This window comes from Stylophora pistillata, chromosome 2 (genome assembly GCF_964205215.1).
Source record: "Stylophora pistillata chromosome 2, jaStyPist1.2, whole genome shotgun sequence".
NCBI lineage: Eukaryota > Metazoa > Cnidaria > Anthozoa > Scleractinia > Pocilloporidae > Stylophora > Stylophora pistillata.
This window is the reverse complement of record NC_142520.1, coordinates 52,414,695-52,437,534: the sequence shown is the minus strand read 5'-3', so window position 1 is coordinate 52,437,534 and position 22,840 is coordinate 52,414,695. Positions and strand designations below refer to the sequence as shown.

The 22,840-nt window shown below is 37.6% G+C and overlaps 2 protein-coding genes across 2 annotated transcripts in view; one reads left to right on the top strand and one right to left on the bottom strand.

Annotated features, from left to right (window-relative positions):
• Positions 1-239: 239 nt before the first annotated feature.
• Positions 240-22,840, top strand: part of LOC111320252 (uncharacterized) — a 24,504-nt gene continuing 1,903 nt past the window's right edge. Inside the window, exons 1-11 of the mRNA XM_088750453.1 lie at positions 240-335; positions 5,222-6,290; positions 7,448-7,869; positions 8,785-9,487; positions 10,159-10,255; positions 12,768-13,017; positions 13,611-14,411; positions 14,719-15,952; positions 16,143-16,238; positions 18,360-18,616; positions 19,091-19,358. Coding sequence (XP_088606579.1) covers positions 5,228-6,290; positions 7,448-7,869; positions 8,785-9,487; positions 10,159-10,255; positions 12,768-13,017; positions 13,611-14,411; positions 14,719-15,952; positions 16,143-16,238; positions 18,360-18,616; positions 19,091-19,358 — 5,191 coding nt within the window. The 5' untranslated portion in view covers positions 240-335; positions 5,222-5,227. The remainder of the gene's footprint in view (positions 336-5,221; positions 6,291-7,447; positions 7,870-8,784; positions 9,488-10,158; positions 10,256-12,767; positions 13,018-13,610; positions 14,412-14,718; positions 15,953-16,142; positions 16,239-18,359; positions 18,617-19,090; positions 19,359-22,840) is intronic.
• Positions 21,279-22,840, bottom strand: part of LOC111345031 (uncharacterized) — a 14,560-nt gene continuing 12,998 nt past the window's right edge. The window contains exon 9 of the mRNA XM_088750485.1: positions 21,279-21,535. The gene's annotated coding sequence lies outside the window, so the exon portion shown is untranslated. The remainder of the gene's footprint in view (positions 21,536-22,840) is intronic.

Below are 22,840 nucleotides of genomic sequence, written 5' to 3'. Positions count from 1 at the left end.
TTTCTGAGACTTGTTCCCGCAAATTATACACCCATGCTTCGAGCTTTTTACACTTTCTGTCACGTTTACGATAAAAATTAGTGCACACACTTGCAATCGAAAAACAATTTTGCTTGCACCGCCATTGCACACAACTTCGTGTCAGTTAAGAAAAGCTGGAGTCTGTGAGGGCGCGCACCAGCGGCTAAACTCATCGAAACTCAAATCATGTGCATGCGCAGACAGAATGCTTCTCTGCTTACTGGGTGCAGCTTTCAATTTAAGCTTGAGAGTCACCGAGCACAGTTTATAACAGATTTCGCCGCCGTTTCCTGCCAAGTTTACCCTCTTTTCAGGTAAGAGATTTGTAGTTTGGATCCTCGCTTGTACTAAGCATGATAAGCGATACCGTTTGTATGCAGCATTCCTCAGTGAGGGGCTTGTAGTGTTCTTTCACATTCAAGATGTTCTTTACGATAATTCGAAAGTGCGATCATCGATTTGTCTTCTGTTTCAGAGGCTTTGAAGTAAAAATATCAGGTTAACAGGCAAAGGAAAGAGCTGATCATAAAATAAGATTTTCTGTTTAAGGGGAAGCTTTTGGGGGGAGATTCCGTTAGAGTTTCGAGGAAATATGCAAGTCAAAGATTAAATACTTGCATTATCATCGGGCGTCTCAGATCCGAATACTTTGGTAAATTTACACTCCACGGTTCAAAATGTTTTTCGAGGTAACCTGTTTGAATTGATGTTGTTAATCTCATTGATTTCCATGGTATTTACCTGATTTCAACATAAAGATGTTTGGTTTCAATGGTCGAGCGCAAGCAAATATTTGATATTCAGGAATTTCTCAGATGCATGATCACATGATTTAGAATAACCTTTAGCACAAGTGAGCTATTTAATGACTAAGAAATTGCTCTTCCCCTACGCGTTCGTGGAAATCGAAATCTTCAAAAAATTAGGGAAAGCTCTTTAAATATCACTCCCATTTTATTGAGAAATTGCTGGATTACGTGAAGGGCGAAAAATACGATTGCTTTTTTTTTAGAAACCTTTTAAACTTTAAATTTTTTAACAGTTTCCTAGTTTTCAAATTTTTTTTTTCTTTTTTTTTTTATAGTTGGTGTGATACCCCTCAAGGTGTTACCAACTTTAATAAAATTATGTAGATGAACTCAGATATTTGTTATTCACTAACAATCTTTGTTGATACAACAATGAAACCACAGCATACGTGTAATATGCATTTTAAGCCAAAAAATTTCAATTCCAGTATTTGGCCAGTTGTCTCTTGTTTATGAAAACAACAAATACTTCCCTGTTCCTACTCAAGGGCTTTGATTATTATAGTTTAGACTCACCACAACAAATCTGACTAGTTGAGTGCATTCATACAATATCCAATAATGTGAAGTTCACGCAATAAAATGCACAGCCAATTGGCTCGAAATTAACCACTTTCATGCGGACTCAATTAGTATCAAAGTAGTCTACTAACTAAACCCATCCTTAAATCTACTCGTCAACGCGTGGTTGCATGACATGTGAGAAGCATTGTGATGTAAATCGAACCTCGCTTGTGAGTTAGGGAGTGTCTACTAGCAGCCGAACAGCTAAATAGTTCACCGTCTGTCTTTGATTTCGTCATAATTCGCCGCACTTGTTGTTCACTTTGCTGAGACATAAGTATTATGTTCAACACAGATGAGAATTTAGCCTATTTGTGTAAAGCGTAGCCTCACTAGACTCCTGAAATGCGAACAAAGATAATACAACTGAAGTCATTTCCCCTCAAGTGTTTTTGCCGTCATTTCCCGTCAGGTTAATCTAATTCTCTGGTATCTCCAATACTCTTTCTTTCCCTTTGTATTCTAAGTTTGCTGGGTTCTGATCTGTTGTTCATACTTTAACGACACTCGTCAAATGCAGAGCACTTTCGTCATACGATCTTGCAGGAATCAGTCAATGTTCTGTAACAGACGAGTTCAAGTAGAAACTCCAAGCAACAGCAAGAGGAAAACAGTGATTTTAAGTTATGATAGCAATATAACGGAACAATATTGGAATTGGAATGCACCAGAGAAACTGTTTCTGATCGTGTTGACGTCAATTAGGTGTAATCGTTATCTGTCTTGTAGTTGTTGGACGTCGATTAGTATTCACAACAAGTAATGAGAGCATTTAAACTGATAACAAAATTTTCGCTTGATTTCCCGGATTGTACTTCATTTAATTTTATCAGATACAAGTTAGAAATGTATTCGCAACCGCCAAGGTCTTTAAAGTAACTAAGTGTTGGCATGATTATATGATCTTCATGCCGTTATAATGTCACTTAGTATTTGATACTTGCTTGCTTTCTGCTTTGGTAATTCACAAGTGAAAAGGTATGTCAAAGTCTTAGAAACTCTTGAACTCAGTCATTTTTGATTTATTAACAATCTTTTGTTGTATAAGATGTAGAAACCACAGCATACTTGAATGTGCATTTCAAGCCAAAAAATTGTGATTCCAGTATTTAGCCTGTTGTTTCTTGTTTGCGAAAGCAACAAATACTTCCCTGTTTGTGTTCAATATCTTTGATTATTATACATTGGACTTACTATGAAAAACCTGTTTGCTTAGAGCTTTCAATCAACATACCATAGTGTGTAAACTTGACATGATAAATGCAATATTTCCAGTGAGTGTTGAATTTATTTATTTATTAATTTTTTTTAATTAACCCATTAATGGCCGCAGCTTTTGTGGAAAACTGTGTTTTGAAGCTAGTCCAGCAGATTTCGGGTCACTGTTGGGGTTTTAAAGGCTCGAACTTACCAAAAACCACTTGACAGCTCGTGCACTCGACGGCTTTTCGATCCAAATGCAAAATGGCGGCCTGAAAATCTCGGGCACGCGCAGAGAGCAAAATTTCGACATAGTTTTTGGGTTGAAAAGTCACGCCCCACTTACAACTTCTACTTTTCTCTCTTTCTCCTGCCCTTTTTTTCCCCTCTCCTTGCCTAAAGTTTCTCCTCACTTGCTGGAAATTGAGTAGGCTTCATTTTGGTGTAGAGATTTTTCAGAAACTACTCATTATTTTCAAAGCACATGCTCGGAAAGGTAGGTGGGTAGTGAAAGATGATCTCCGTGCAGATTTTCCAGTCAAAGTGACACGGTTTTTTGGCTATTTCTCCAATCTCCTCCACTCAATTGCGCTCATTCTGGTATCGTCTGCAAGATATTTTCAACCCGTTCAAGTACATGCTCGAATTCGTGCTCCAGAGTTAAAATTGATGACGTCACAGGGCGTAGAAAGGGTGTGGGTCCCCATGGGCGCATACGGGCGCACTGGACGTTAATGGGTTAAGCACATTTTTCATTGTTTTCCCCAAAATCACCTAGGCTTAAGGAGGGGATTACAATATTATAAATTTTTATCTAATTTATCCACGCACAGACAAACAGACACACAAACAACCCTTCATTGGCAATAACAATGAGTTAAACCTACAAAACTAGAGGGGTTTATTATTTAAACAATCAAATAATGGCCTCTGAGAAGCCATTAGTATTAATTATCAAACTTTGTACTTTGTGAAAAAAACCACAGTTGACCTTGTAATTTACAGACTCAATACCATACAATACAAATCTAGTTTCCTAATGCATGGCTGCTCAGTGACCATGCTTCACCTAGAATATTTGCAGCAGAGGTAGAATTAGGACATTACGTTGAGCTCAGTGTAGCTAAGAAAAAAAACAAGAAAGAGTATTTCAGTAATTCAGAGTCAAAGTTGCACTGGGAAGTATGTAGGTGATGCACAGCTATTAATTTTCAAGAGATATTCTCAAAGACAATAGAAACCCAGTCTGAGGTAGGTGTGATCAACAGATCCATGCCATGTAACAGAACAATCGTATAACTTAGTGTCAGTATTCAGAAAGAGAATTTACCAGGTTTGATCTCAAAGTGGGAAGAGATACAGAGTTTGGGACAACTAGGTGCAGACAATTCTAGCCAGTGATAATGGGTGGAGAAAAAAGACTTTTGAAATGTAGAATTTTCTACAAGGAAATTGAGTGAAGTTTTCTCTTGATTTAAGACGAAAATATTTGTATCCACTTGACAGTTTAGGCGATAGCTCAGTTGAATAATGTGGAGCAAGATTCTTGACTATTTTGTAAAATTGGTGCAATGTATGTAGTTCTCTCCTGATGCTGAGAGGCTTCCAAGCAAGTTCATCATGTACCTTTGTGAAGCTGGTTCCCTTCTTAGTTCTACTTTAAACATAAACAAAAAATTATTATCAGTTTTCTTTACTCTTTGTAATTAAATTGTTTATTGCATCAACCACATCATTACATGGCATAATGTGTACATCAACTTTTGCTGACCTAGATCTCATGCAAGATGTATCAAATTGAAAATTGTTGTCTCAAAAGCATCATGCTGGGTGACAAACTCTTAAAAAAAAGAAAAAAACAAAAAAAAAACAAAAATTAAACAAAAACAAGGCTCTCATTCTATTTTTTTCGTATTCCAAACAATGAATTATGTCAGAGAGAAGGACTTATGAAATCAGTTTCTGTTAAAGAACCTGCAGGACCATCTTCTGAGTAATTTTCTGTGTCAATTGCAAATGAAAACAACTTACAGAGGATAAAATGAAATAACAGGTCTGGAAATAGCCACTTGGTTTGAATATTTTCAGCTTGGAAATCATTCATGTTTTGGTTTATATTACAACTGTTTAAGGTTATCACATCAAAACATAACCAACCATAGATTTGCACTAATGATTTCTTTCCTGTTAGATATTAACCTTTACAATAAAAGTAATCTTCATGTTGTTTTTAAAGAGTCAGGAAAACTCTGTTTTAAAATTGAAGTATTTTCTTGTTTGTAATAGCCTTGTTGTTAACATGTATAACGCAAGCAGTTGTTTATTTTTGACAAAAAAAATTATACAGTGAGACTAATGTCAATGTCAAAATGTCTGACATGAAAATAAATAACTAGAGCTTTTTACAAATAAGCAGTGTTTACTCAGAGTGTTTAAAAGAACACTGAAGGGTGGATGGCTTCCAAAGATTGTACTTAGAGGAATAAAATATAACTCATTAGTTTGGTTTAGTAGAAGTTAAATTATAAACCTCTTTTTTTCCATTTTTGGTTGAATGGTTATAATGCCAAAGCAAGTTAGTTTAAGTTACTCACCTTTAATGACAGCTTTTATTTTTGTTGTGACAGTTTCCCATGAATGAAATGGAATTTCTTTCTAAAGAAGAGTTAAGAAGAAAGATGTTAACATCTTTCGGAGGAAAGAGTTTAGATCTCAGTGAGCAAAGTTTGCATGAATTGCCTGCAGCTTTGTTTGAATTGACTGAGTTGGAGGAACTTGACCTGTCAAAGAATAAACTTACAACAGTACCTGAAAATCTTGGAAAACTAAAGAATCTTACGAGTCTTGATGTGAGAGCAAATCAGCTGTCCATATTCCCTACAAGTTTGACTCAGATGAAGAAACTCAGAGCGCTGGACATCTCATATAACAAACTAACCAGCATCCCTGATGGTATTGGGGAGATGGTGGAGCTGGTGAGACTGGGGCTGAGTCACAACCAGTTGACTGTGTTGAGTCCAGCTATAAAACAGCTGAAGAAACTTGGACTGCTGGACATCTCATACAACAATCTAACCACCATCCCTGATGCTATTGGGGAGATGGTGGAGCTGGAGATGCTGGTGCTGAGTTTCAACCAGTTGACTGTGTTGAGTCCAGCTATAAAACAGCTGAAGAAACTCAGATGGCTGAACATCTCATCTAACAATCTAACCAGCATCCCTGATGCTATTTGGGAGATGGTGGAGCTGGAGGAACTGTGGCTGAGTAACAACCAGTTGACTGTGTTGAGTCCAGCTATAAAACAGCTGAAGAAACTCAGACGGCTGTACATCTTATGTAACAATCTAACCAGCATCCCTGATGCTATTGGGGAGATGGTGGAGCTGGAGGAACTGTGGCTGAGTGGCAACCAGTTGACTGTGTTGAGTCCAGCTATAAAACAGCTGAAGAAACTCAGACTGCTGAACCTCTTACATAACAATCTAACCAGCATCCCTGATGCTATTGGGGAGATGGTGGAGCTGGAGAAACTGGATCTGAGTTACAATCAGTTGACTGTGTTGAGTCCAGCTATAAAAGAGCTGAAGAAACTCAATGTTTTGTCTGTGGGAGGGAATCCTTTTACAGTTGAAGGAATGAGAAGTGTTATGGAGCTAAAGGATAAGATTCACCCATTACATTCAGAAGTCCCAGGTGAGTAAAAGAAACTCCTCTTCACATTAATGTTGTGACATGTGCATTATTTACTAAATTGGTTCTAATGGTTGACTTGCAAGTGGTTATGCTGCTTGTTACTGATAATTACAGGCAGCTGATTATAGTTTTATAATAAATCCTGAGAAGAATAATGAAGTAAATGCTGTCACAGTTATACTGTATGATCGAACAAAGGTTGCATCACTTTGGAAATACATGACATTTGTACTGGAAGTTTTAGTTATATTTTGAAAGGTTTATTTTAACGACTTGGCTGACATTGAAGGTTAAGTTGAACTACAGTGTACTATAATTTGATAGGGAATTGAGGAGGGATAAAGTTTATTACAAATCATTTTACAGTAAGGGATTATTGTAAGTTGTAATTTTTTCTTTCCAGTTGATTGGAATTTAAGAAGTTTATTGCAAACTATTTCACAGTTGTAGGAATTGCTGTTGTAATTTTTGCTTTCTGTTTATTTGATTTTAATTTTAAAAGGAAGAATTAAGTTTATTACAAATCATTTCTCATCCAGGAATATATAGTACTGTAAGTTGTAACTCCATAATTTTTGCTTTATTTTATTGGAAGTTATTAGGAATGTAACAACATTTAGCTTATCATAAAGAATTTATGGACTAATATGATTTTAAAATGAGAGTTTAGGTTATTGAGAATAAAACTTTTGTCTTAACTGGTCAGGAGTAATTCTGATAATTGTTACACCGTAATTTATGCTGTCCTTGTAATATTTTAGAATCTATCAATTGCTACGTTTTGGGAATGTGATTTTTCTTTCTGTTTTCCAAACACCATTTGGCAGAATTGACATCAATTATTGCCTTTGTTTAGTTTGATCAGTCACATTAAAATCAATTTACTCTTAATGTTTCATTTCATTGAGTCAGTTTATAATAGTCATTGTGTTTACCTAACTCAACGATGCAAAAATTTTTACATGTATATACTAGCATAGTTTCTAACTTTATGCAGAAAGGACATGTAATTAAACTGACTTATCAGGCCTTTTTCAGATTGTGTTTGAAACTTATAAAAGCAGAAATTGCTTTTCCTTTAGGGTTACTATAATAATTACAACTTCCTCTGATTAGCCTTTTTCCTTTGGCTCAATCATGATGACTTTTTTAATTAGACCGTGTGGATAGACAAAGAGCGCAAGGACCAGCAGCACAGTTGGCTTATGTAGAGGCTTTAAAAGATGGATATGTACAAGTTTACCGTGGTCGTGTTATACTGGTTGGTCAGGATCGCGCCGGTAAAACCAGTCTGAAGAAGAGTCTTTTAGGCCTTCCATTTGACCCTAAAGAACAGAGTACTGAGGGGATTGAAGTGGATCCTTCAAAGTGTGAAATTGATGTTGACCAAGCTGTCAAGAACTGGCAGTTGACCAAGGAGAGTAAACCAGGACTGGTTGAATGTTCAAAAGATGTAGCAAAGATTGTGGTTGGCAGAATGTGTGGAGCAGATATTTCTCAATTTTTAAAGGAAGAGACAACCAAAGAAGGAGAACTGAAATTAGAAGATGAAGTTGAAGGTGTTTTCAAGTCAAAGCAGGTTTGAGAGTTTAATAAAAATGCTGAGAATTTTATAAAAGGAGGAGAAGGGAGGAAATCAGCCAAGTTAGCCTTTTGAGAAATATTTGTTTTTAAAGAGAATGAATAGGATTACAACTTGCTATTTTTTAAAATTCTCTTCTGTATTAAAATTCTAAATTTCTTACATTCAGAATTGTGTCTGAAACAGTCTGTTTGTTTTGGATGTTTTCACAAAAGTTTAGATGAGACTAAATTTTATTTACACATCAGGTAAAAAAGAACTGCAAGTAATTTTTGTTTAAACATCTTGGATGAAGGCATACATGCAAAACTTTTACCCGGGCATCTTTTGATTTTTCCATTCTTCAATTGGTTTTCCATTGGTGTCTTCTCTTAACTTAAAGGAAACTTGAGATTTTTTTCTCCAATTATATATAAATTTTTAGTTGTAATTATTTTTTATTCTCTGATATAATGTTTTCATAACTCTTTTTACATTTTGGCTATAAAATCCTTAGAGAGGAGCTTTAATGAATGTATGTTATGCTAATGCTTATGAAACTTCAGTCTCAACAAACATTTCTTGGTCTGAGTTGACTATTTCCAGGGTGCGAGGATTTGCTCTTCAATGTCTTATTCTATGCAATTAAGTTTCTCTCTGTCTAAAGGCTCTTACACTTGAGATGTCAGCTTCAGAACTCTCTACAGTAGCCAATTTACAACTTCAACTCAGTTGGTAAACCAAGTTATCTTGTTATACCCCCCTCACCAAAACATTACAACAGTTTTTTTAGAAACTTGCCCCTTAACATTATTCTAGACTGAGGTGATCATAATTTTTTACAATTTAGCAGCCTGTTCATAACGTCAAGTTTTGAATACATAATTATATACACTTAAGTAATCATAATGTTTCATTTAATTGTCCATTCAGGTTGAGGAGGATGAATGTTTCACAGAAATTCTTCCAAACAATGGCAATGAGCATTCTACTGAATGTAAAGATGAAAACGTGCAAGCTGAGCCTGATGTGATGATTGATGTTTCTCAACTGCCTGATACTGAGGAGCATGTTTATCAGTGGTTGGAGTATGCCAAAGGCAAACCCATCAAAAGTGCCTTACTCTCAGAAGAATCCTATGTTACAATGGATGTTTGGGACTTTGCAGGGCAGCACCTGTACTATGCCAGCCATCCTATCTTCCTATCACAGCGGGCACTATACATATTGGTGCACAATCTCAGCAAGGCTTTGGATGCCCCAGCTGAGCCCTGCATGAGACAAGGGAGTAATGATGTGAAATTGGAAAACCCTAACAATGAAACAAACATGGAGAATTTGCTCTCATGGTTGGCTACAGTACACAGTGTTTCCCTGGCCAATGATGACACAGATGATGATGCACAACACAAGCTGCCCTACCTGCGTCCCCCAGTGTTCATTGTTGGCACACATGCTGACAAACCAGTTGAAGACATTGTAGCAATAAAGAAACAAATTCAGAAGAGAATTTCTGGTATGGAATATGAGAAGCATGTGGTCAAACCCTTATTCTGCATTGACAACACTCAGAGGCCTAATTTGATGAAAACATTTATCCAGATGATTGGAATGCAGATAGGGATAGATAAAACAGGTAAGATATATGATTTCATTTTGTATCCTTGTCCATAGGTTACTTGCAGTAATTGTAGACTTAATAATTGCATAATAGCTTGTCTTTGGATGAATTTCAAGAACACTTGATTTTTAGCAATTTTTGTAACCAAAAGCGCTAGCCCATGTGGCAGATGGTTGACAAGCATTGAGCATACAATAATTATTATCTGACTTATTACATTGTTGCAATTCAGGAGCTGTGTCATGCTTCATTATAAATTTAATTGCAATTGGATAGAGACACAGAACATTTTCGTGGGAGTTGTAGAGGTATTAAAAGATACTACCATGGCTGAATGAGTTAGGACTTGTAGTGGAAAAAAGTCAGAGTTGTTGTTCTTTTTTTTTTATACCTGCATTCTCCTTTAAGCTTTCAGGTACTCTATATTCTGAATATACTGGCAACATCAAATACAGTCAAATTAATTTTTGCTGATGGAGCCATTAATTTCAGAGTATGGAGTAATTATAGGGAACAGAAGAGCTAAAATGTGGGGATCTAAAGAGATTGTTATTTTAGCTAAGTTGTCATCCATAAAATCTCTGCAATTATACAAGTCTATGCTATCATACTATGCTCATTGTAGAATGCATGTTTCTGTGTTGCATTATGCTTTGAATTCCCTTTCTAAATAATATATCCTGCAGAGCAAGAAGGAAAAGTAGACGGTATAAGTGAATTACAGAACACAATCCTGAAGGTGTTGAAGCAGGAGCCTTATATGGGAGAGAAGATACCAGTGAGGTAAGTAAAAAACACAATTTATTCGGAAAAACCCCAGTTCATGCACTTCAAAATCGATTTTTTTCCTCAAATCAGCCATGCTAACGTTTTTCAATTGTACACAGTGTATTTAGCATAATTATATGTGCAGGTAAGTACTAAAAAATATCCTTCCACCACTAGATTAAATTGTGGGTACATCAAAATTTGCAAAAGGGTAATTCCACAGTATTTTGGACATAAAGCTTTAAGAAATAAAATTGACTAAAAGGACTATTAAGCTCTATTTCTGTACTGGTTAAATGCCAAATTTGTATAAAATGATACTTTTGAGATGTCAGCACTGTAATTTTGTGTCATAAATTATCATAAATTAACCTTGATACCAAAAAAGCTGTCACGGAGGGGACATACACTAAATAAATACTGTAGATCTGTCTTGAGAAGAAATCTAATAATAACTGTCAGGACATTAAGTTGTTTACCCAGAGTTCCTATGTTATTAAATTTGTTTCTTGGCTTTGTGCGGAAGAGATGTAATGCTTTGTCCAACATTGAATTGTCCCCTCCGTGACAAAAATACCCACAAAAATTATGATCTTTCTAAAATAAATGGGGATAACTGCAGAAACTTCTGTTAATTATTGAAGTATGGGCTGACAAACTCAAAAGTGGTAAAGAGTTTCTCCCTCTTCTTTTTCCTTTTAATTACTTTAAAAGGATAAAAATGTCATGGAGGGGAACTTCTGTCACAGAGGGGACTTTTCTGTCACAGAGGGGACATTACTGTCACAGAGGGGACATCACTAATGAGGAAAAATTAACTGCCACTGAAGATAAATGCAATGCAACAAACTATACTCTCCTCACTTAAAAGAGAAATTAATTTAACTATTAAGTTTAAGATTCAAGTAATTTAGGTCAAAAGTGGATGTGAGTAGAACATTTTTACAGTCAAAGAAAGAGTTGCACTTTTCATAACTAATACATGAACAAAAAGTAAAGGATTCTGGGATTGTAGGCTCTGAGCATGATCACCACAGCACTGGCAGTTGCTTTAGAGCTGAAATGAGTTCTTAAGAGAGGACAAAGAAATACAGAGAAAGATTGAAGTTTTTGTATGCACCATTGAACCATTGGTGTTATCTTGAGTACTTTACATGAACCTAAAGTTTCCAAATAAAAACTAAAAAATGAAAAAGCATGAAGGTTTTTTTAAGAAATGTGTTGTATCATATGAACAAACAGCATGACACAACTTTCCAGCCATAAATTAAATGTCTTTAAAGGATTGACGACACGTACAACAGCCAACCTTTTTGATGTGGTCAAGCTTTAAAGAATATCTAAACTGGGGCTGTAAACTCATATTAAGGCTGGAAAATTGGTTCAAATTGGTTCAAATTGATCACTGCTGCCTATTGGACAAAAGGTCCCCTCCGTGACAGTCCCCTCCGTGACAGTCCCCTCCGTGATGATAACCACGAGCACTTACTGTTCCTGTACAATGTAAGAGAGGAGGAAGGCCTTTTCCATTTAAGGCAGTTTTATTGATGATTAACATCTAAATAAACTCTGTACTCAATTATTGTTGCTGCCGTTATTCATTCACAGAAATCTGAGATTAAATTTTAACTTTCAGTTTTCATAGTTTCTCTGGTCCTCTCCGTGACAATCTAAATAAATGACTAATTCCCCCCAAATGTGGAAGACGTCGTTTGGAAATAGTTTGATTTAAACAATCATTAGCTGTTCTATATCCATCAGAAGTCCTCAGTGAACTGAATTATATTAAGCTGAGGAGCTATCCATGATATTCTCGTCTGAATTGTCCCCTCCGTGACATGCAAAATACTGTGGAATGACCCAAAACTATAGATTGTACAAATACACAGCAGTTGTTTCAGTGCAGACAAACAAAATTTAAATTTGTGTCATTATGACAATGTTATAATTCTAAAAGATAAGAAGATGTGATTGATATTGATTTATGATTCATTTATGATTTATGATTTATTTAGCTTTACCGACTGGCAGGGACACCGCAACAGCTTGCACCAATTACTGTGGGCCCTGTAAACCCACCCATCCCACCCCAGGGGAGGACATCCATCACACAGTAATCTCGTGCGTGGGAAATGAATGTCTCCTACCCCTAACCCTACAGGAGATGGGAACTTCATTTATTCCTCCCTATCTGAGAAGACTAGAATATCTAACCATTATTTGATGTTATAGAAAGGTAGCAAATTCTTCTCAATTATTTTAAGACCTGGGGGGGCTCGAACCCTCTACCTCCCACACAACAGTCCAGCGCTCTATTTATTGAGCTAACCGGGATTAGTTAGGCACAGTTCTTGGAATTGACTTTGAATGTTGCTAAAAATAATCATGTCTGTTTTAGCTGCAGATAGTATGAGGCATTTCATGTATTAGCACTTAAGGACTTTAAACACCAGCATGCATGTCTGACTGAATTTAAGACCCAATTTTATGCCATATAATACATTGTAGGTATTTTGTTGCTTTCTAGGTGGTTTCTGTTTGAAAAAGTGATTGAAGCTTTGGTGGCTAAACAGATTTATCACAGAAATCTGCGACAACTTGAGCACTATGCAAGGAAAGAGTGTTTCATGGAAGATGTAAAAGAGTTTGACTCCATGATCAGTTTTTACCATGGCCTGGGGATGATAATCAAGCACCGCAGCACCGTTGTACTGAAGACTCAGTGGTTGATTGATCTGTTTAAACAGCTGATAACCATACCACCTTTCAATAAACAGGTAGAAAATAAATTTCTGTTTTGAGAAAGGCTACCTTACTTGGAAAATGTTGTTCAACAATTAAGACTAACAGAAAACTAAGAGTGTGACTCTAAAATCTTTTCAAATTGTGGACCACAAATTATTTCAGTCATGTACCTTTTGCAGCTTTTCAGCTCATAACTTGCAAGAGACTTGCATTGATTTGCTAATTGTTTTCAAAGAAGTGAATACTTCTTTTTCCTGCACTAATAGCCCTTTTCCGAATTACTCTTGGCCTTGTTTTCAAAACGAGGCCTTGCGCTCGACCATTCTTGTGAAAATGAGTTTAATTTGCATGTGAATGAAAACTTATTATCATATGAAAGGATCGATGAGCACCAGGACTATAAAGAAATGGGCTATCGGCCTCTGTTTTGGTGATTAAACAACTAGTATACACCTCTTATAAGCCAAGATACAAATTTGCTCGTTAGGGATTTAATTTCCCACCATTTTGATGCATTGATAGAAATAAACTTTTTTTAGTTTTTGTCCATGCACGAGGAAAAAATTCAAAGAACATTAAGTGGCCTTTCCTAATGTTCAATTGTTCATTTTTATATATTTTATAGAATTCTCTACATGCTAAGTACTGGCACGAACTTGAAGGAAGTGGCATCCTCAGCATCGAACATGTCGATCATGTGTTCTCCAGCTTTATTGGACAGGGAATCATCAAAGAAGACATCTTAGACATGATGGAGCGATTTGGTTTGATTGCTAAGTTCTCAGTTTCCCCAACTGATGTGAAGTACTTTGTACCAGCTCAACTGAAGCGTCCACCTGACAGACTATTTGAAATGAAGCCTTCATCAACGGATCCCTGTCCATTGTATCTCCTGTTTGTCCATGGCTTTGTTCCTCATGGTCTCTTCTTACAGCTTGTCTCACGATCTATTCGTTGGTGTGCTAAGAAATGGCCCACGCATCAACCCATTCTGTACCAAAATGGAGCATGTTTCATCATTGGGGAAGATATTCATGATTTTGTCCTCATTTGTCAAACAGGATTTGTGAAGGTAATCTTGAGACAAAAGAAACAAACTCATCTGGTTGTAGGACAGAACACAGCTGAACTAGCAACTGTTGTGCGTAAATTTATCGAAGACACCCTACAGAATTTGTCACTAGAACTGCCATACCTGAGGGGTCTGCAGTACAGGCTGTGTGTTGCATGTCCTTACTGCCATCAAGGGACAGAAGGACCACGTCGAGCATGCTCGGACCACATAAAAACCACTTGCACACACGAGAACTGCTTCCATCTCATTGATGCAAATGAAGGCCAAGCAGCTATCTGTACCAGAGAACTTTGGGATGAAGTACGTCCTTTCTGTGGGCTGGAAAAGTGGTTCGTGAAAAGAACGAGCCAGGTATTACCAGTCGTTGTAATTTGTTTCCTTCTCTGATTCAAATTTTCTATCGCTCTCCTTAATGCTCTTCATTTGAGAATCCTGAATAGATTGTAATCAGCGTGCACGACGTTATCATGGTTAGTTTACCTCCAATTTCAAAGATAAGTCAGACATTTCTTTTCAAGTTGAAATTATTTTCATAGGTTATACTTCTGGGTCATGCCATGGCAATGAATTTATCATTATAAATTAGTAGGAGCATACCCAAAATTCATGATGCTTTAGAAGTGATAGAATCTTATATGACCTCTTCTTTTTCGCCCAGGGGTCGTGGTCTTCAAATGTCAGCGCCAAATCACAGGGTGCACCAGCTGGAGTTAATCCAATGAAGTCTGACACGGCACTGAAGGTAACTCTCCTGGGCAGTGAGTGGAGTTCATCAATGGGAGGCTTGTCCACCATAAACAGACAGCTTGCCATTCTGTTGGCCAAACATCCCCAAGTGGACGTCACTCTCCTTGCTCCACAGTCTGCCTGTTCTGAAGAAGAGAGGAGAATGGCAATAAGTCACAATGTATCCTTGAGAGAGGCACAAAGACGCCCGGGTTATGCCGACCCCCTTGACTGGCTGAGTGCCCCACCGAGAGATCTGGCCATTGACATAGTACTGGGTCATGGAGCAAAGCTTGGTAAACAAGCGCAATTTATTAGAGAATCGCACCAGTGCAGGTGGATACAGGTAGTGCACACTGCACCTGAAGAACTTGGAATGTACAAAGACTATCCTGAGGCCATTTCTAAAGGAAATGAGAAGAACAGAACTGAAGTGGAGTTGTGTAAGTTGGCAGATGCTGTGGTAGCAGTTGGACCAAAGTTGACAAAGGCTTACTCTTCCTACCTGCGCTCATGCGAGAAGCACCAAGATATCATTCAACTGACGCCATGCACGTTCAGTGAGTTTTCTGATGTAAGGCAAGCTGCAGTTGACATGGACAAGTTTAAGGTTCTAACCTTTGGTCGTGGTGATCCGGAGGACTTCAGCCTGAAGGGCTACGATATCTCTGCCAGAGCAATAGTTGAACTGAAAGACAGATCTTACCATCTGATTTTCGTGGGTGCAGATGACAGTAAACAAGATGAGGCTGCAGCGAATTTGCTGAAGAGTGGAATTGATAAAAGGCAGCTGACTGTGAGGAAGTTCGTGCAGAGTAAAGAGGAATTGAAAGAAACATTTTGTGAAGTTGATCTCTGCATGATGCCCTCCAGAACGGAAGGTTTCGGCCTAACAGCATTAGAAGCTTTGTCTGCTGGTCTTCCCATTCTTGTCAGTGGCAACTCAGGATTTGGTGAAGCATTGTGCACTGTGCCATCAGGCAAATCATTTGTTGTGGATTCTGAGGACCCTAAGGAGTGGGCAAAGGCAATTGCTGGTGTCCGAGCGAAGGAAAGATCAGACCGCCTCCATGAGATTCAGCAACTGAGGAGTTCCTATGAAGAGAAGTTCAGCTGGGAGAAACAGTGTGACATTCTTGTGGAGAAGATGTGGGACATTGTTCGTGGTGAGAATATTTTTAATATCCTTCAAAAAGTGTTTTTGGGGACGACTCGGCTTTCAGTCCCTTATAAAGCATCATGGAAAGCTGGGACACTACATATAAAAAAATATGTTTAACCTGAATAGTAATCAGTGGTTTTATCCTCTTATCGATTGGTGTGATATTGAAAAAAGGTTTCTTTCTATCTTTATAGCTTCCAAAAGACAAGACCCAAGATTCAGAACTCAGGAGGGCGAAGATGTCGATACGCCAACCGAACAACTAACAGTTGATTCATTACTGACTCCAAGTAAGTAACAAAATATTTATAATACATGGCAATTGGCATCCCCAAAGAGTAACATACAGGTTTGAAGAAGATCCAATATTTCTCCTTTTCTTTTCTTTCAACTTCAGGCCAGCTACGCTTTTTGAAAATGGCACTTGTGATAATATTTTGCACTGCGGAAGAGACATATGTTATTTTTGTACCTCTACTTTCTCCGGTTATGATCCAAAGATATGTTTACACTAGTTTCATTTTCTTCTACTTTCTGATCTGGGGGGATGGCTTGGTGTAATTTTTGTTTTAGTCAATTGAAGTTTTTATTCCATTTCACCAGAAAGCAAACATAAATTGCGTAAAACAGGAAGACTTGGGGCGTTTTTTTTTCTTCTTTTTTAGTCGTGGGTAGGTGAAGCGTACAAACGACTTTTAGAATGGGGCAGAATATGCAAATGTATCACGCACTCAGATGTAAACAAATCGATAATAATAACGACTTTCCGAAATTATACGGGAACACCTCTATTACATTTCCGAAGGAATGCTGCGACTTTAAAATTTAACTGGACCTTTCTTCGAAGGAGTTTCGATTTTGATTAAAATACTCGTCGGAGTTAGCGCATGTGCTAACTGGGACGTCAAAGCTCTTTGAAAGACTAAAGGTGTAACTGTGAGTGAAGACGCTTAATGCAATTGCTTTTCCGCGATCATCTTTCGCCATCATTTGCATTATTGTGGAATATTCCTCGCCGTTCCCGGGTATATTTTTTTTTTGACAAAGCGTCCAGGCCACAATCGTTCTTAAATGCAATTTCAAGCCTTCATTCTTCTCACTGCGAGCCGTCAGTATTTACATCCTTATATATAGCTAAAATGAGTAAGCGGCGAATTTTTATTGGGGAAAGCGAGGCGTTGTCTTCGTGACTGGCCAATTGTTTAAGTTTCTGATGGTTTTACCTCTCATCTGTTTGGTAACTACGCAAACATTAATTTATAAAAATCATTGTGTGTACACCCCTGAACGTTAGAAATATATCAAGTCGAAGGAACAGTTTTGGTGTAAGTCCACATTTTTGTCAACAAAGTACTGACATCTCGCGCGCAAAATGAGAAGACAATACGAAGGCTTGAAATTCTATTTGAGAACGATTGTGGCCGCTTTTTTAAAAACCAAATTCAGTGGCCACTTAGTTAAAAAAAAAGGAAATATGCAAGGAAACGGGCAAAGAATATTCCAAAATAGTGCAAATGATCGTGAAAGTGATTGCTAAGAGGCGATTGCGTGACACTCAGTAAGTTGTAACATGACATTTGTTATCACGTATCAGACGAGATGACAGTTTTCAAAATTTCCGGTCTGCATTCTTTACCCAGTCTACAGTCTGCAGTCTGCATTTTGCACCCAGTCTGGATTTCGTACCCGGTTTACAGTCTGTATTTTGTACTGACCGATAGCTAAAATGTGAATTCTGACCATTCACCCAACATCACCCCAGCAGTTCAAAGAAATACCAAGTAGTTTCAACTGTATCAGGGAGTTACCCATTGGAATTTAATTATCTTCAAAACTCATTCCAACGCGATGTGTCCACGACTCATTCACAGTTTCCTTGGATTTTTCCCGAAACGAAGCCCAAAATTAAATGCTGTTGCTATCAAAACGTGTATTTGTCCGGGCTATTCAGAATGAAGTCGTTTTCCGACACAATAATGAAGCAATCATATATTAATGCGATTAATCCTTCATTTATGCGAGGTCTAACCCTAACCGCGGTTTTCATTAAAAAAATGTACTACCACAAATTTAATATAGTTTGGAACGCGGTTTTGTCAAAAAACGGCTGAGTGAACTTTGTTTAAACAACCGGCGCTGGGGTTCTTTTTACAGTTCTGCAAATATGTCAGAGTGTAAACCTTGTCGTAAATTTTTCCTCATTGTATCTTCTCTCTTTACTTTTAGTATATTCGTTTGCAAATAAAAAGTCACAATTTATCATTTCCAGGCTCAGTAGCGGGACAATACACTGGTTGTTTAGTGGTTGAAGCCCTTTTTTCCTTTTTTACCCCCAAACTTCTCTGTAAAGATGGGGAATTGTTTCGTTTCTTTCATGCTGTTAGATTAAAAAAACTTTTTGTCCCTTCTAGGTTCTCTTGACCGAATCATCCAGGAACTTCAGCAGATGCAACTTGATGCAAGCAAAGACAAGAGCAGAACAGATCTATCATTGGGGCTGAGGAATATTGCATCAAACAGGGGCTTCACGATATCTGACAATGAAGGATCAGGAAATTGCATGTTCTATGCCTTGTCAGAGCAACTGGAAATTGTTAAAGGAATCAAAATTACACATGGCACATTAAGACAAACCTTGGTTCAGTACCTCAGAAATAACCCAAAACTAGTAAGTTGTTGTTAGTATGTCGAACAGAGTTTTTCACTTGCTGCTCTTTTTAAGGTTAAGTGTGAAAACGGGTCAACACCACCAGAGCATATCCCAGTGTTCACGGCATAATTTTATTATTCAAGAAGCTGCACAATGATGTTGGTTACAGTTGAATCCATTTGTTACTTAATGTGGCCTCCGAAGTAGTAGACTTTTACGGTTTTAGTCATTTGAATATTTTGGTTTAAAAAATGCCCTCTCTTGAACATGTATCAGATAACACTAAACAGAACTCCTGTTATTCTCTTAATGATGGATCTTTCCTGTTGTTTTTCTGCTGTTTGCGAATCGTTGCTGTTCTACAATAAATGCTAATTAAAGATTGTCTCGTATCATTCTTAAAAATAATACTCCATGACTCGTACTCCGCGCGCTCGATTTCCGATCAACAATCCTCTTTAAGTTTGTTTCTTGAACTGATTTTTTTTACAGCCGAATGGAACAGATCTGTTTCACTTTGTCCATGGATATCAAACATGGACTGACTACTTAAGACACATGGAACAAGATGGAGCTTGGGGTGATCACGTGATTCTGTGTGCCGCAGCAAACTGCTATGAAACGTGCATTCGTGTGGTCAGCAGTCTACCCCATAGCAATGATGTAATGATTACGCCACATTGTCCAGTTGACGAAAGCAAAGCACTTGTGCTGGGACATATTCATGAGGTGCACTATGTCAGCCTTCAACCCGCGCAAGGTAGAGCTCGTTATATTACTCCAATAAAGTGTAATTTTTGCTTTCTAGTGATCTTTGTTAGTTAGAATCGTCAATCTTCTTTTTTAATACCGAGTTGACAACAAAGTGACGCTTCTTGTTGTTGTTCGATTTGATACTTTGCTTTTTTAACAGAATCATTTTTGTTGGTGTTTTTAATAATGTCATGTTCCGTCGTTCGCTCCCGTCTCAATAATCAAACACAATCATTACCAGCAATGCGAGTCATATTGCGTCTCAAATACCGTACGTCAATCAAAGATTACTTTCAAAATGGCTTCCCGAAGATACAAAGAAATGTATGGGATCTGAAATAAAATCTTATTTTTTGGCAGTTTAAATAAATTAAATTCTACGTGCCGACCTCTCGTTGATAAATAATATGCAACTGCACTACGAAGCGAAAGTTTTTTCACCGTTTCGTTTATTCGTCGAGCCGCGGAATAGAGGTAAAATAACAAAGATCTTCGGTTGTACTTCCTTTATAGTTTCATCCAAATACCTTCACTTACCTTCACTTCCATGCTTTGAGCTGTCCGTGTGTTTCATGCTTTCATCGGTGCCGACCCCTCAAAATTTTCTTCAGTTTACGATCTTTCAAATACGTTAAATAAAGCCTTCCATGATAAAATAGGAGGCCGCAAATCAATCTTGAAAATAGGGCTTTTTCACTATTAGACGTAACCTTTACCTGAGCTCGCGAATGTCCTGTAGGACGCGAAGAACGACCACTTTCCATCGTTTTCTTCGTGAAAAAAGTCGCCATATTTACTTCAGCTTAGCAGCCTAGCATTTCCACGCTTTTTACCGCTGTTTTAACAATCTGCAGACTCCTACAAGCGCCAAATCGCGCCAATTATAAAAAACAAAACTTGTATCACTGTGAGCTCATTCCAGTCTGAATCGTCAAAAAATGTCTGATGTTTTGCTCGATTTCGAAAAGAAATCCCTAGAATTTCAACTTAAGGTCACTGAATCTCCTCTTTCTTATATAAAACAGCAATGCGTTCAAGAATCTCGAATAGCTCTGGCAATATACATCCCGTATCCAATTTTGATGAAATGGCATGAGCTTGTTGGAATAAAAGACGAGAGAGGAAATGAGTTAAACTACATTGACCTTCTTAATTTTTGGATTCCTGGTCGATGGTTTAAAGTAAGCAAGGAGAACGGATCAAGAATCCACGGAAGATTGAGACGTGAAGCCGGTGCAGTTGTGAACAAATACACTGGGAAGAAAGTTAGTGGAAGTAAGAGAGAAGAGGCAAACAGGAAAGGGCTAACCCTTAACATTTATGAAACTGAGCTTGTGGTGCCTCATGAAATAGAAGAGAATCTGTCTGCTGCAGAGCAAGAAATAAAAGAATGGAAATTGAGGTACAAGGATCTTGAGAAGGAGAAGGAAAGCTTGGCAAGGGGAATGATGGAAGCAATAAGAAGAAAAGAAAATGAAATGGGAGAAACGGTCAAAACTACAGAGGAAAAGTTCAGAGATATTGAAGAAAAAAATAAAGAACTTTCTGAGTACATACAAAATTTAGAGAAAAAGACTGGTTTTCTTTGCCAAGGGAAAACTATAGACAGTTTGGGAAAAAGACAGCAATCGAGAAGACTGAAGGAGCTGAAAGAAAAATCAGAAATTGCCCTCTGGTTTCTTGAGTCACATGGACTCAAGCTGTCTTTTCTCAAGGTCCAGGAGGCAGCAACTAATGAATTTCACACCCTGGAATTTGACCAGTTGTCAGCTAATGAGACTGACCAGAACAACCTAGAAACTCTTCTATTTTTACTGGACAAATTCTGTGCAAGTGATGAACTTTACCATGAGTTGTCTCTTTTGTCTGAAGATTTACCAAGGACATATTTGATCAAACAAAGGAGGAATGAACTGAATAAACTCTGTCATATTGAAAGAACACCAGGTCAATACCCTGGTGCACAACTTTCATTTTCTGAAACTCTACAAGATCACATCAAACAATTTTTGGAGTCAAATTCAAACCACAAAGGTGATGAACCAATAAAGGTAAAGATCAGTTGTGATGGTGCGAAGATGTCGAGGTCAGCAAATTTTATGATAATGTCATTCTCACTCCTTCAAACAGGGGATTTAGTTATGTCATCAAAGGGCAACAGGACAATTGGTGTAGTCAATGGCCCTGAAAAATATGAAACAATTGAGACATCATTTTCAGAAATTATCAATGACATAAATTCTGTGAATAAAAATGGGAAGATCAAGGTTAATGACAAAGAAATAGCTGTTCAATTATTTCTCGGTGGAGACTACAAGTTCTTGCTGATGGCCATGGGGATGTCTGGGGCTACCTCAGACTATGCATGCCTTTGGTGTAAGGTGCACAAGCTTTTCAGGTGGGACATGTCCAAAGATCTGTCCCATTATAACGAAGAGCTCAAGAGAACACTCCAAGAAATTAAAGAGTTAAGTTCCTCTTCAAAGAAATTTTCATGTGTGAAAAGTCCATTGTTTACTATTGAGCTTGACCACATTATTCTTGATGAATTGCATTTAATGCTGAGAGTAACTGACAAACTGACTGAAAATTTAATCACAGAAGTAATGGAGAAGGATGCAAAGCAAGATTTTAACATGGCTCGGGGTAAGGAAAAGGGTGTAAACCTTGACATTCTCATTAAAACAATCAATGAACTCGGCATAACTTTTTCTCTCTGGGAGAAAAAAAATGCTGATGGGAAAGGCAGTGGAACATATGACTGGACTAGCCTTGTTGGGTCTGACAAGAAAAAGCTGACAAAACTTTTGCCAGCAAAACTCGAAGAACTAGATATCCTGTTCCCAGAAACAAAAGAAACAGTCATCAAACTCTGGAAAGATTTTTATACACTCTACAGTTTAATCAACTCTGATTCAAATGCTGGTGACTTTTACCTTGACATTTTCCAGAAATCTAAAGACTTTGTAAATTTGTTTTGTTCACTTGGTGGTGTTCGAATAGGATATGAAAAGAAGAGAGTGACTCCTTACATGCATGCATTAGTATATCATGTACCAATGTTCATCAAAAATCATAAAAACTTCAGACAGTTCACTGGTCAAGGCATTGAAAAAAATAATGATGATGCCAAGAAAATATACTTTCAAAAATCAAATAAGTGGGATGCGGCTCAGGATGTTCTGCTTCTGGAACACAGGCAGGAGGCACTAAAGCACTGCGAGAGAGAAAAAAGGCAGTACACCAAACGAAAAGCAGCTTACTGGGAGGATGGCATCATCGAGACACGAAAAAAAAGAAAGAGGGCATGTTTAAGAGAACTACAAAATGACCACAATGGAGCTGATGTACAAGGAAATAACTTAAGCGAAGATAAATACAACAAAATGACTGTTAAGCAGTTAAGACAGGAAATCAAATCTATAGGTATTAATGTGAAAGGGATTGCAAAGCTGAAAAAATGTCAATTGGTTGAGATTTTGAAGCAAA